This window comes from Tachyglossus aculeatus, chromosome 21, assembly GCF_015852505.1.
Source record: "Tachyglossus aculeatus isolate mTacAcu1 chromosome 21, mTacAcu1.pri, whole genome shotgun sequence".
NCBI classification, from domain to species: domain Eukaryota; kingdom Metazoa; phylum Chordata; class Mammalia; order Monotremata; family Tachyglossidae; genus Tachyglossus; species Tachyglossus aculeatus.
Window position 1 is genome coordinate 57168870 of NC_052086.1, and position 12168 is coordinate 57181037.

The 12168-nt window shown below is 45.0% G+C and overlaps 1 protein-coding gene across 2 annotated transcripts in view; it reads left to right on the forward strand.

Moving 5' to 3' along the window:
• Positions 1-909: 909 nt before the first annotated feature.
• The window catches only part of SMURF1 (SMAD specific E3 ubiquitin protein ligase 1), a 99408-nt gene continuing 88149 nt past the window's right edge, over positions 910-12168 (forward strand). For both annotated transcript variants that reach the window (XM_038762444.1, XM_038762445.1), the window contains exon 1: positions 910-1113. In XM_038762444.1, the coding sequence (XP_038618372.1) occupies positions 1059-1113 (55 nt within the window). In that variant the 5' untranslated portion in view covers positions 910-1058. The remainder of the gene's footprint in view (positions 1114-12168) is intronic.

Genomic DNA, 12168 nt, shown 5'->3' on the forward strand with positions numbered 1-12168 from the left:
GCGCTTAACAAAAACCATCATTATGAAGTCACTTCTCTGGGCCAAAATTCCCTCATGTAACCTCCCCAGCGCTTAGAACAGTGCTTTGCACATAGTAAGTGCTTAATAAAAACCATCATTTTTATATTATTATGAAGTCACTTCTCTGGGCCAAAGTTCCCTCATCTGTCAAATGGGGATGAAGACTGCGAGCCCCCAGTGGGACAACCTGATCCCCCTGTAACCTCCCCGGCGTTTAGAACAGTGCTTTGCACATAGTAAGCGCTTAATAAAAACCATCATTTTTATATTATTATGAAGTCACTTCTCTGGGCCTCAGTTCCCTCATCTGTCAAATGGGGATGAAGACTGCGAGCCCCCAGTGGGACAACCTGATCCCCTTGTAACCTCCCCGGCGTTTAGAACAGTGCTTTGCACATAGTAAGCGCTTAATAAATGCCATCATTATTATATTATTATGAAGTCACTTCTCTGGGCCTCAGTTCCCTCATCTGTCAAATGGGGATGAAGATTGTGAGCCCCCTGTGGGATAACCTGATCCCCTTGTAACCTCCCCGGCGTTTAGAACAGTGCTTTGCACATAGTAAGCGCTTAATAAATGCCATTATTATTATTATTATTATTCCATCAAGCCGGGCCCCCTCGCCACCTCCAACATGGCGCCTGAGGCGCGCCACAGGCGCGAGGAGGAGAGGGAGGGGAGGGCGGGCGGCCCCGCCCCCTCACGCTCTGACGTCACACGTACGTCGCCCGTGCGTCACGCGCGCGGCGCCCTGACGTCACGCGCACGTCGCCCCTCACGTTGGGCGCACGTACGGCGTGGGGAGCTGCCCGGCGACTGGAGCAGGGCGGTGGGCGCATGCGCGGGGGCTGAGGGCGGCGCTCGCTGAGGCGCCTCGCCTCGGTTTCGGAGGCGGAGGAGGCGGCGGAGGAGGCGGCGGCGGCAGGGGGTGTGGACGAAGGGGAAGCCATCCCGCCGGGACGTCGCCGCTGGGACCGCCGGGGCTTGGAGCTGGCGGCCCCCGCCGCCCACCCGTAACCTTCAGGGGGGCCGGGAGATGTCGAACCCCGGGACCCGCAGGAACGGCTCCAGCATTAAGATCCGGCTGACAGGTAGGGTCCGCCGGGTGGGGGCCCCCGGCCTCCTCCTCCTCCTCCTCCTCCTCCCCCACAACCCCGCAGCTTCCGGCCTCCTCCTCCCCCTCCTTCCCGTCCGGTCCGGTCCGGTCCGGTCCGGCCGTCGGGGGCAGGTGGCGGTGTGCCGGCGGGCTCGGTGGGCTGGGAGCGCCCCGCCGGGGGGTGGGGGTCGTCGCGCATGCGCGCCGTCGGGGCCCCGCGCTGGCTGGGACGTGGGACCCCCTCCCCCCGGCTTTCCCCCCTTTCTGCTCTCCCTGGCCCTGTCCCCCCCCCACCCCCCCCCGGCTCTGTCTCTCTGTTTGTTTTCTCTCTCTTCCGTTTTCTCTTTTTCTTTCTCTCTCCCCTTTTTCACTCCTGTTTTCCCCCCGTTTTCTCTCTTCCGCTTTCTTCCTTTCTCCCTTTTTTCTCTCCTCTTTTCACCCCTTTTCTCTCTCCTTTCTCCCTCTCCCCCCGTTTTCTCTCCCCTTTTCACCCCTTTTCTCTCTCCCTTTTCTCTCTCCTTTCTCCCTCTCCCCCGTTTTCTCTCTCTTCCGCTTTCCCCCTTTCTTTTTCTCTCTTCTCACCCCTTTTCTCTCTCCTCCCTTTCCCTTTTCTCTCTCCTTTCTTCCTTTCCCCCCGTTTTCTCTCTTCCGCTTTCTTCCTTTCTCCCCCTTTCTCCCCCTTTCTCCCTCCTCTTTTCACCCCTTTTCCCTCTCCCTTTTCTCTCTCCCTTTTCTCTCTCCTTTCTCCCTCTCCCCCGTTTTCTCTCTCTTCCACTTTCTCCCTTTCTTTTTCTCTCCTCTTTTCACCCCTTTTCTTTCTCCTCCCCCTCTCCCCCGTTTTCCTCTCTCCCGCTTTCTCCCTTTCTTTTTCTCTCCTCTTTTCACCCGTTTTCTCTCTTCCCTTTCCCTTTTCTCTCTCCTTTCCCCCTCCCCCGTTTTCTTTCTCTTCCGCTTTCTCCTCTCTTTTCACCCCTTTTCTCTCTCCTTTCTCCCTCTCCCCCCGTTTTCTCTCTCTTCCGCTTTCTCCCTTTCTCTCTCCCCCTTTTCACCCCTTTTCGCTCTCCTCCCTTTCCCTTTTCTCTCTCCTCCCTCTCCCCCCGTTTGCTCTCTCTTCCGCGTTCTCCCCTTTTTCTCTCTCCCCTTTTTCTCTCCTCTTTTCACCCGTTTTCTCTCTCCTCCCTTTCCCCTTTCTCTCTCCTTTCTCCCTCTCCCCCGTTTTCTCTCTTCCGCTTCCTCCCTTTCTTTCTCCCCTTTTCCTCTCCTCTTTTTCTCTCACCCCTTTTCTCTCTCCTCCCTTTCTCTTTTCTCTCTCGCTCGGTTTTCTCTTCCGCTTTCTCTTTTTCTTTCTCCTCTTTTTACCCCTTTCATTCTCCTCCCTTTCTCTTTTCTCTCTCTCCCCCTCTGTGTTCTCTCTCTTCTGATTTCTCTTTTTCTCTCTCCCCTTTTCTGTCTTTTCACCTTTCTCTCTCCTCCCTTTCTCTTTTTTCTCTCTCCCCCTCTCTGTTTTCTCTCTTCTGCTTTCTCCCTTTCTTTCTCTCTCTCTCCCTTTTTTCTTGCCTCTTTTCGCTCCCTTCTCTCTCCTCCCTTTCCCTTTTCTCTCTCCTTTCCCCTTCCCTCCCCATTCTCTCTCTCTTCCGCTTTCTCCCTTGCTCTCTCCCCTTTTTCTCTCCTCTCTTTTTCTCTCACCCTTTTTTTCTCTCCTCCCTTTCTCTTTTCTCTCTCTCCCCTGTTTTCTCTCTCTTCCGCTTTCTCTCTTTCTTTCTCTCTCCCCTTTTTCTCTCCTCTTTTCACCCCATTTCTCTCCCCTCCCTTTCTCTTCTCTCTCCTTTCTCTCTTCCCCCTCTCTGTTTTCTCTCTTCCACTTTTTCTCTCTCCTCTCTTTTTCTGTCTCTTCACTCCGTTTCTCTCTCCTTTCTCTTCTCTCTCCTTTCTCTCTCTCCCCCCTCTCTGTTTTCTCTCTCTTCCACTTCCTCTCTTTCTCTTTCCCCTTTTTCTCTCCTCTTTTCACCCCATTTATAATAATAATGACATTTATTAAGCACTTACGATGTGCAAGGCACTGTTCTAAGCGTTGGGGGGGTTACAGAGTGATCAGGTTGTCCCACGGGGGGCTCACAGTCTTCACCCCCATTTTACAGATGAGGGAACTGAGACACAGAGAAGTTGTGACTTGCCCCAAGTCACACAGCTGACAATTGGTGGATCTGGGATTTGAACCTCTGACTCTCCTCCCTTTCTCTTCTCTCTCTCTCTCTCCTCTCTGCTTTCTCTTTTTCTTTCTCTCTCCCCTTTTTCTCTCCTCTTTCTTTTTCTTTCCTCTTTCACCCCATTTCTCTCTCCTCCCTTTCTCTTTTTTCTCTTTCCCCCCTATCTCTTTTTCTCTCTTTTTATATCTTCACTCTTTCCTCTTTTTTTTCTCTCTCCCCTTTCTTTTTTCTCTTTCCCTCTCGCTCTCTTTCTCTTTCCCTCTCGCTCTCTCTTTCTCTTTCCCTCTCGCTCTCTCTTTCTCTCTCCTCTCCCTTTTCTCTTTCCCTCTTTCTCTCTCCTCTTTTCACTCTTTCTTTCTTTTTTCTTTCTCTTGTCTTTCTCTTTCCCTCACTATCTCTCTCTTTTTCTCTCTTCTCTTTTTCTACCTTTCTCTTCTTTCTTTTCCTCTCTCCTCTCTTTTCTCTCCTCTTTCTCTCTTTTCTCCTTTTCGTTCTCTTTTTTCCTTTCCCTCTCTCTCTCTCTCTCTCTCTCTCTCTCTCTCTCTCTCTCTCTCTCTCTCTCTCTCCCCCTCCCCCTCTCCCTCCCTCCCTCCCTCACCTTCTCCCTCTCCTCTTCCTCCCTTCATTCCCCCAACACCCCACTTCCCTCCCCTTGGACCTTGGGATTTGTCTGTTTAGATCTGAACACGGAATCCTTTTTGGTGGTTTTTTTTCCCCCCTCCAAACTCATTTCTGCAACGGGACTTTCCAAACCAGAAAATTTCCAGTTAAGGAAAGGGAACCTAAAGTCCTGTGCAATTCCCAACAGGAATTTCCCTCCCGATTTCATTTTGTTTGTTTTTTGGTCTCCTGTTCATGCCATGCCTAATTAATGCCCCCAAATTAGTTTCTGAAAAATCCCCATATTGGGAAGGAAGGATGAAAGGCAAAAACGCAAATGAGAGAACCTGGTTAGGTCATTTTAAAGCGGGTATACACATAAACCGACTTTTGATTTAAAAACTAACGTCTGTTTCAGGATCTGTTATCTGTTCAAAGGAAAGGACTTTTGATTTTTGTTTATAGAGGTGACAGCGTCAATTATTGATGATTCAGAGGGAGACCAGGGGTTTGTGAAGCAACAGGTGATGATTCCAGGAGGATCTTTGTTGCTGGAGGAAGCTTAATGCCATGCCAGGGCACAAACACCTCTTCCCAACTGTAAATTGGGTTATTTTTATGGGTGTGTAAAATGTCGTGTTTTTCCCATTATGATGCTTGTAAAAGTTTAATTATGAGACGGCTTTAATATGCTTCCCAGTTACAGTGCAATCAATTATAAACATCAAATCAGTTACATTTTCGCTGCAATGACCAGAGCTAACTTCATTATTATTATTTTATTTTTATTATTATTCTTCTCATCCTTATTAAATGCTGATTATGTGCCAATCACTGTACTAAGCACCGGGGTAGATCCATGATAGAAGGAAAAGTAAAGAAGTCAAGAGGATCTATCCGTAGAGAAAAATCACTTGTAGATTTTGAGTTCAGTTGGTTGGGTTTTTATATATGCTTGCTTAACCTTTTTTGGGGGGGAACTTTGTTCATAAGGGAAAGGATTGGGCTAATAAAAGTTGCCCTCAGATCCTGGTTAAATGTTTTAGCTGCAGAAATACTTTTAAGATGCTACATACAGATTTCTTAAAAGCAAATCCTATATTCTTTACAAAATGCACTCCCCCCGCCCCCCCCCAGTAGAAATTGTTGCGTATCTAAAGGATTTGACTAGATCTGGAAATACTGCTGCTGATATTAATCACTTAGTAGTACTTGGGAATTGTGGAAAATTGTAATTCTTACGTTAGAAATAGATTAGGTCTTATATTAACTTATGACTGGGAGTTCTTACTTTTGATTGAACACTTGTTAGTTTTTCATACCTGCTAGTTAAATCGCTAATGCCAGTCATTACCATTGGTAGCATAAATATTTACTTAAACCAGTTTTTAGTCGGCCAGTGTATAACACTTGCAGTTTAAACACAATATAAAAGGCTTTAGTGTTGCAACATTTTTTTTTCCTTTGGAAAAATTTTAAAAGTACATATTTGACTTAAAATATCTACTTGTTTACCTATACACTACAGATTACTATACTGTCGTGTTTTGGTTATTAAATTCTAAGTCTTGTGTTCAGAGATTTTGGCTAAATTAAGGCAAGTCGTATTGTGCTTGATTTATAACAAATCATTTTGCGTAGGACTAAATTTGTAATCTGCCCTCCTATGGTTGTGAACCAACTATTTTAGTATTTTTTGAAAAATGCTGTATAAATAATCAGAGGTCTGTATTGTGCTGCTCTGTGCAGAGCACTGTACTAAGCACTTGGGAGAGTGCAGTATAATAGAATTAGCAGATTCATTCCCTGCCCGGAGCAAGCTTAAAATCTAAATACAGTTTAGGTTCAAGTTATCACCAATAACTCTTAATAAATGTCAGGAGCATCTGTAGCAATCTTTCTTTTGGTTTAAAGACAATTGAGACATCACTCAAATATACTGTATAATCATCATGTATAAAAGCAATTGTTTAAATGGGATTTCAATAGTTTATTGACTTTAACGTTTCATATAGTCTATCACAGAGCTGTAAAAAATTTAAGGCAATCATCTAGATTTGATGAATTGGAAAATGTGGCTCATAGGCAGTAACATGCAGAGGTTTTTCAATATAAACACAAGATGGTAATTCGAACATTCAGGAGCAATTTGATTTTTAAATGAAGGTGAGCCTGCCCAGTTGTTCTTGTGGGAAGCATAAATGAAGTTCAGCCTGACACTTTTTGGTGTTGATTTACTTGGGGTCAGAACTTAAGATGAATTTCTGTAAGCTTTGAATGGGTACTAAGGGTCCCATAGTTCTTTTCATGAGAGTAAAGCTCTACCTTAATGTTTTCAGTAAAAATACTGAATCCTTTTACTGTTTTTAGAGAAGCAGCGTGGGTCAGTGGAAAGAGCCCGGGCTTTGGAGTCAGACATCATGGGTTCGAATCCTGGCTCTGTAAACTGTCAGCTGTGTGACTTTGGGCAAGTCACTTAACTTCTCTGTGCCTCAGTTCCCTCATCTGTAAAATGGGGATGAAGACTGTGAGCCCCCTGTGGGACAACCTGATCACCTTGTAACCTCCCCAGCACTTAGAACAGTGCTTTGCACATAGTAAATGCTTAATAAATACCATTATTATTATTATTGTGTCCCCCCAGCTCTTAGAACAGTGCTCCGCACATAGTAAGCACCTAACAAATGCCATTTTTTTTCCTCTCTCGGACTCTGGAGGGCTCTAAACTTTCCATCTTTTATGTTGTCCCTTTTTGGTGTCGAAGTGTTTTCCATTCCCTAGAATGAAATGTACCGATGTAGGGTGAAACAAAAGGGAAATCAAGTTCAAGGAAGCGTGTTCACCATTATTGAAATGCTAACGATAAAAGGATAAAAAAGGAAAAAAGCGATTGTGTAAATATCCTAAACTAATTTCTTTTAACTTGGTTTGTAGAATCCTCATGTTGTGATTGGGTGATTAATTTATGTGTTATTAATAATGTAGTAATAATTATGGTATTCGTTAAGCGCTTACTATGTGCCAAGAACTGTACGAAGCGTTGGGGGTGGATACAAGCAAATCGGGTTGGACACAGTCCCTGTCCCACATGGGGCTCACTCCATCCCCATTTTACAGAAGAGGTAACTGAGGCCCAGAGAACTGAAGTGTCTTTCTCAAGGTCACACAGCAGACAAGCGGCAGAGTTAGGATTAGAACCCATGACCTTCTGACTCCGTGGCCCGTGCTTTCTCTGCTGCGCGGCGCTGCTTCTCCTGCCACTAACATATTATCAATAAGAGCTGTTAGTGGCATACTTTTTTTTCTTTTCAGAAGCATTTAATAGCCTTGAAGATCACTTTGTTGATTCTATTAAATAGTTAATAAGACCAACACTGCAAGTACTTCACATTTCCAAACATCAGTGTTTTTTTATTGAGCGCTTACTGTGTGCAGAGCAGTGTACTAAGTGCTTGGGAGATTATAACAAAGTTGACAGAAACGTTCTCTGCCCACAACGAGTTAGTTTAGAGAGGATGATGGACATGAATATAAATAAACAAATTACAGATTTGTACGTAAAATGCCGTGGGGCTAAGGGAAGGGTGAGTAAAAGGTGAATTAGAGAAGCAGCGTGGCTCAGTGGAAAGAGCCCAGGCTTGGGAGTCAGAGGTCATGCGTTCAAGTCCCGGCTCCTCCACTTGTCAGCTGTGTGACTTTGGGCAAGTCACTTTGCTTCTCTGAGCCTCGGTTACCTCATCTGTAAAATGGGGATTAAGACCGTGAGCCCCACGTGGGACAACATGATCACCTTGTATCCTCCCCACTGCTTAGAACAGTGCTTCGCACATAGTAAGCGCTTAACAAATGCCATCATTATTATAAAGGGTGCAAATCCAAGTGAGTAGGAGAAGAGGGAATAGGTGCGGAGTCAGGGAAGGTCTCTTGGAGATGATGTGGTCGGGATGGTGAGGTGGTGGGGAAGGAGAGAGAGAGAGAGAGAGAGAGTGTGAGAGAGAGAGAGAGAGTGTGTGTGTGTGTGTGTGTGTGTGTGTGTGTGTGTCTCGCCTGTGGACCCCTGGCCCACATCCTGCCTCTGGCCTGGAACGCCCCCCTCCTCAAGTCCGACAGATGATTTCTCCCCCCCCGCAAAGTCTTCTTGAAGACACATCTCCTCCGAGGCCTGTCATCATCATGATGATGATGATGATGATCATCAATCATATTTATTGAGCGCTTACTGTGTGCAGAGCACTGTACTAAGCGCTTGGGAAGTACAAGTTGGCAACATATAGAGACAGTCCCTACCCAACAGAGGGCTCACAGTCTGAAAGGGGGAGACAGAGAACAAAACCAAACATAGTAACAAAATAAAATAAATAGAATAGATATGTACAAGTAAAATAAATAGAGTAATAAATATGTACAAACATATATACATATATGCAGGTGCTGTGGGGAAGGGAAGGAGGTAAGATGGGGGGATGGAGAGGGGGACGAAGGGAAGAGGAAGGAAGGGGCTCAGTCTGGGTAGGCCTCCTGGAGGAGGTGAGCTCTCAGTAGGGCCTTGAAGGGAGGAAGAGAGCTAGCTTGGCGGAGGGGCAGAGGGAGGGCATTCCAGGCCCAGGGGATGACGTGGGCCGGGGGTCGATGGCGGGACAGGCGAGAACGAGGTACGGTGAGGAGATTAGCAGCGGAGGAGCGGAGGGTGCGGGCTGGGCTGGAGAAGGAGGGAAGGGAGGTGAGGTAGGAGGGGGCGAGGGGATGGACAGCCTTGAAGCCCAGGGTGAGGAGTTTCTGCCTGATGTCCTGACTAGGACCACCCCCCAGGCTTTCCTCTTCTCCCACTCTCTTCTGCGTCACCCGGACTTGCTCCCTTTGTCCTTTCCCCCTCCCATCCTCTCAGCACTTATGTCCATAGCTGTCATTTATTTATTTGTATTGAATTTCTGTCTTCCCCCCCTCTAATAATAATAATAATAATGATAGCATTTATTAAGCACTTACTATGTGCAAAGCACTGTTCTAAGCGCTGGGGAGGTTACAAGGTGATCAGGATGCCCCACCGGGGGCTCACAGTCTTAATCTCCACTTTACAGATGAGGGAACTGAGGCCCAGAGAAGTTAAGTGAGTTGCCCAAAGTCACACAGCTGGCAATTGGCAGAGCCGGGGCTTGAACCCATGACCTCTGACTCTAAAGCCCACGCTCTTTCCACTGAGCCACACTGCTTCTCTACTCTAGACTGTAGGCTCATTGTGGGCAAGGAATGTGTCTGTTTATTGCTGTATTGTACTTTCCCAAGCGCTTAGTACAGTGGTCTGCATGGAGTAAGTGCTCAATAAATGCGATTGAATAAAGGAATGACAGAGACACACGGTTGGACAGACTATGGGAGATCCGCAGGAAAGCACCGGCCGGGCCGGCCGGAGCCACCAGGGTGATATTCCGTCCTGTTACCGTTTATCTGCCAATGGTTTTGTGTCTGTCTCCCCATCAGATAAGCAAACGTCAGGAAGACGGAGATTGTCTTCTACCTCTATATTAGTTATTCATTTAGAATATTGAGTTAAAGTTCAATAATATTTGCTTAGGCAAACCATTAATGCTGTTGAAATGAAAAGTCATTCTTGGCATCACAGCAAGTTCCTCACTGTCTTCCTAAATACTGAGATGGTACAAAGGATGATCTCTCTAGGCCAAATTCACATTTGGAAGTTCTGCAAGTTAATATTAATAAATTTCTGGCTTATTGTAAAACTGAAACAGGCATTGTAATTTCTCTCAACTCTCATATTCACAGATAACCTGATTTTTACCTTTTTTTTTCTATGAGGAACTGAATTTTAATGTGTTCTATAAAGAGTCATTAAGCTGAATTTTCCCCCTTTAGCACCAAGAAGCATTGTAGCCTAATGGAAAGAGCACTGGGCTGGGAGTCAGAGGATTTGGGTTTTAATCTCAGCTCTGCAACTTGCCTATTGAATGACCTTGGGTGAGTCACTTAACTGTCCTGCGTGCCTCAGTTTCTTTGTTGGTAAAATGGGGATTCAGTACTCGTTCTCACTCCTGCTTAGACTATGGGACAGGGATTCCGTCCGATCGGATTATCGTGTAGCAACCCCATTATTTACCATGGTGCTTGGTACATAGTGGTATTCGTTAAGTTATTATTATTAATGGTAGTATTTTTATTAGGCAGAGGTCCTCAAAACTGATTCAGCATACTCTGGAATGACTTTATATATTTTATTAATATGTATTTTTCTTTCCAGTGCATTGTCAAAATGTAAAGTTCCCACCTTCTTTAAATCCTAAATTACATGATTTTCTTCTCCTAAATATCCTTGCGAAATGTTATGTCCCATATTTTCTCTTTATACCATGTGCCACTCTGCCATAGAACAATTAGGTAGGAGGTAAAAGCCCTTAGTCGGAGTTACTTATGAAGAAACATTTCCTTAGAGAAAAAAACCCAAAACAAAAAACCCATCCTGTTCCATGTTTCAACACTAGTACGGTGCCGCAGCTAACTGGATTGAATCTTTTGCAACACGTTTCCGGGCAGCTTGAATGAAGGGAACTTGTTCAATATTTAAATTGCTGAATTGCACATCTATCTCACTGAGTTGTGGCAGGGAGAGAAAAGTACAAATTTCCTTTGCTAACACTGGAGAAACAAATCTGATCTCTTCATAGAGTGCCATCATTTTTCCTAATGTAATTTTCTACTGGAGAAAAATGAAATTAATTTTGAACTCTCTTTTTTTGGATGAATTATGTGATATTTGAACTTGTTTGAATAAAGAAATGCAGTTACTGAATTGAAAAACTATTAATTATCTTTCACCGGGGGACTACTATATCCTCTAGTCTATCTTTAAGCAAGGGGATTTGATCAAGTGAAGGCCCCAAATTTCAATTGGCTTGTTGTCAAGGACAATAACCACTCCAGACAAAAAGCCCTAAGGCCGCTCAACTCAAAGTGTAGATGAATTGTACTGACAGAGCTAGATTAAAAAAAACGCACAGGAAACAAATCTGGGGACTCTCGGTCTGGAATCTCTTATTTTTCAGCTATTTGCAAGAGCCGTTGTGTCTGTGTTATGTGAACGCTGGAACAAAGTGGAATGTTGGCTCCACATTGGTGAATTTTAAAAGTCCATTTCATTGTTTCGAGGTAATACGAAATAACGTATACTTGACAAGTGTTGTGATGCACTCCACTCCATCAAATCCAGCTGGGTTCACCTCCATTGCAGCCGAAAGGAATTCTAATTGGCTGTGGAATGTCTCTAACATGAGCCATGTATCACTGAGCATGGACCTATTAGACTGGCTGCTGGCTGATGCAGTTCAGATGTTTAAAACTCATGGACTTGAACCTTCTATGCTTTCAAGAGACTAGAAAAAGTGCGGCGAAGCTGGCTCTTCACAGTAGCAGAGAGAGAGAGAATGCGTGTGTGTTTCACAGAGTGACCGTGGTTTCTAGTTTGAACTCCAGATTGAGAATCAGGCCCCTGGAGTTTGGGATTTCCATTTCCAACAGCACTGCACTAACAGACTTCGGGCAAGTTGTTATTACTCCGTGCCTCAGTTTCTCCATCTATAAATACGGTGCCGATCTCAAAAGGGTCTGATGAAGATAATGATGTACTTAGAACTACAATTCTATTTATTCTGATGGTTTTGACAACCGTCTACTTGTTTTGTTTTGTTGTCTGTCTCCCCCTTCTAGATTGTGAGCCTGTTGTTGGGTAGGGACCGTCTCTAGATGTTGCCAACTTGTACTTCGCAAGCGCTTAGTACAGTGCTCTGCACACAGCTCTCAATGAATACAATTGAATGAATGAACTCTGGGGTATGGCACTGTGTGCTCTCATTATTGTTTTCTGCCCCCAAATAAATAAAAACATGGGCAGAGTTAATGAAAATGGTAGTATATTTAGTTAATTTTTCGCTTTTTAGTATGTTCTTGGAATCTCTTGTAGTGTTAAGCTTAAAGAATAATGCTAAGGGCACATTGCTTGGGAAATTGTTACTACAGATGTACATCACTTCAAAGGGCAAATTAATGCTATAATTTCACGGAAAAGGAACCTTCTGGAGTACAAAGTTTTCAGCCTGGTGCCGGAAAATAATCTTCCTTGTCTTTAAGGGGCCGGGATAATCTTCAGTGCCATATTATAGTTGGGCTTGTCTCCTCAAGCCTCACATTGAAAGCCCAGTGGCCTCCAGGGTTTCGTAAAGGAAAAGGGAAGGCGG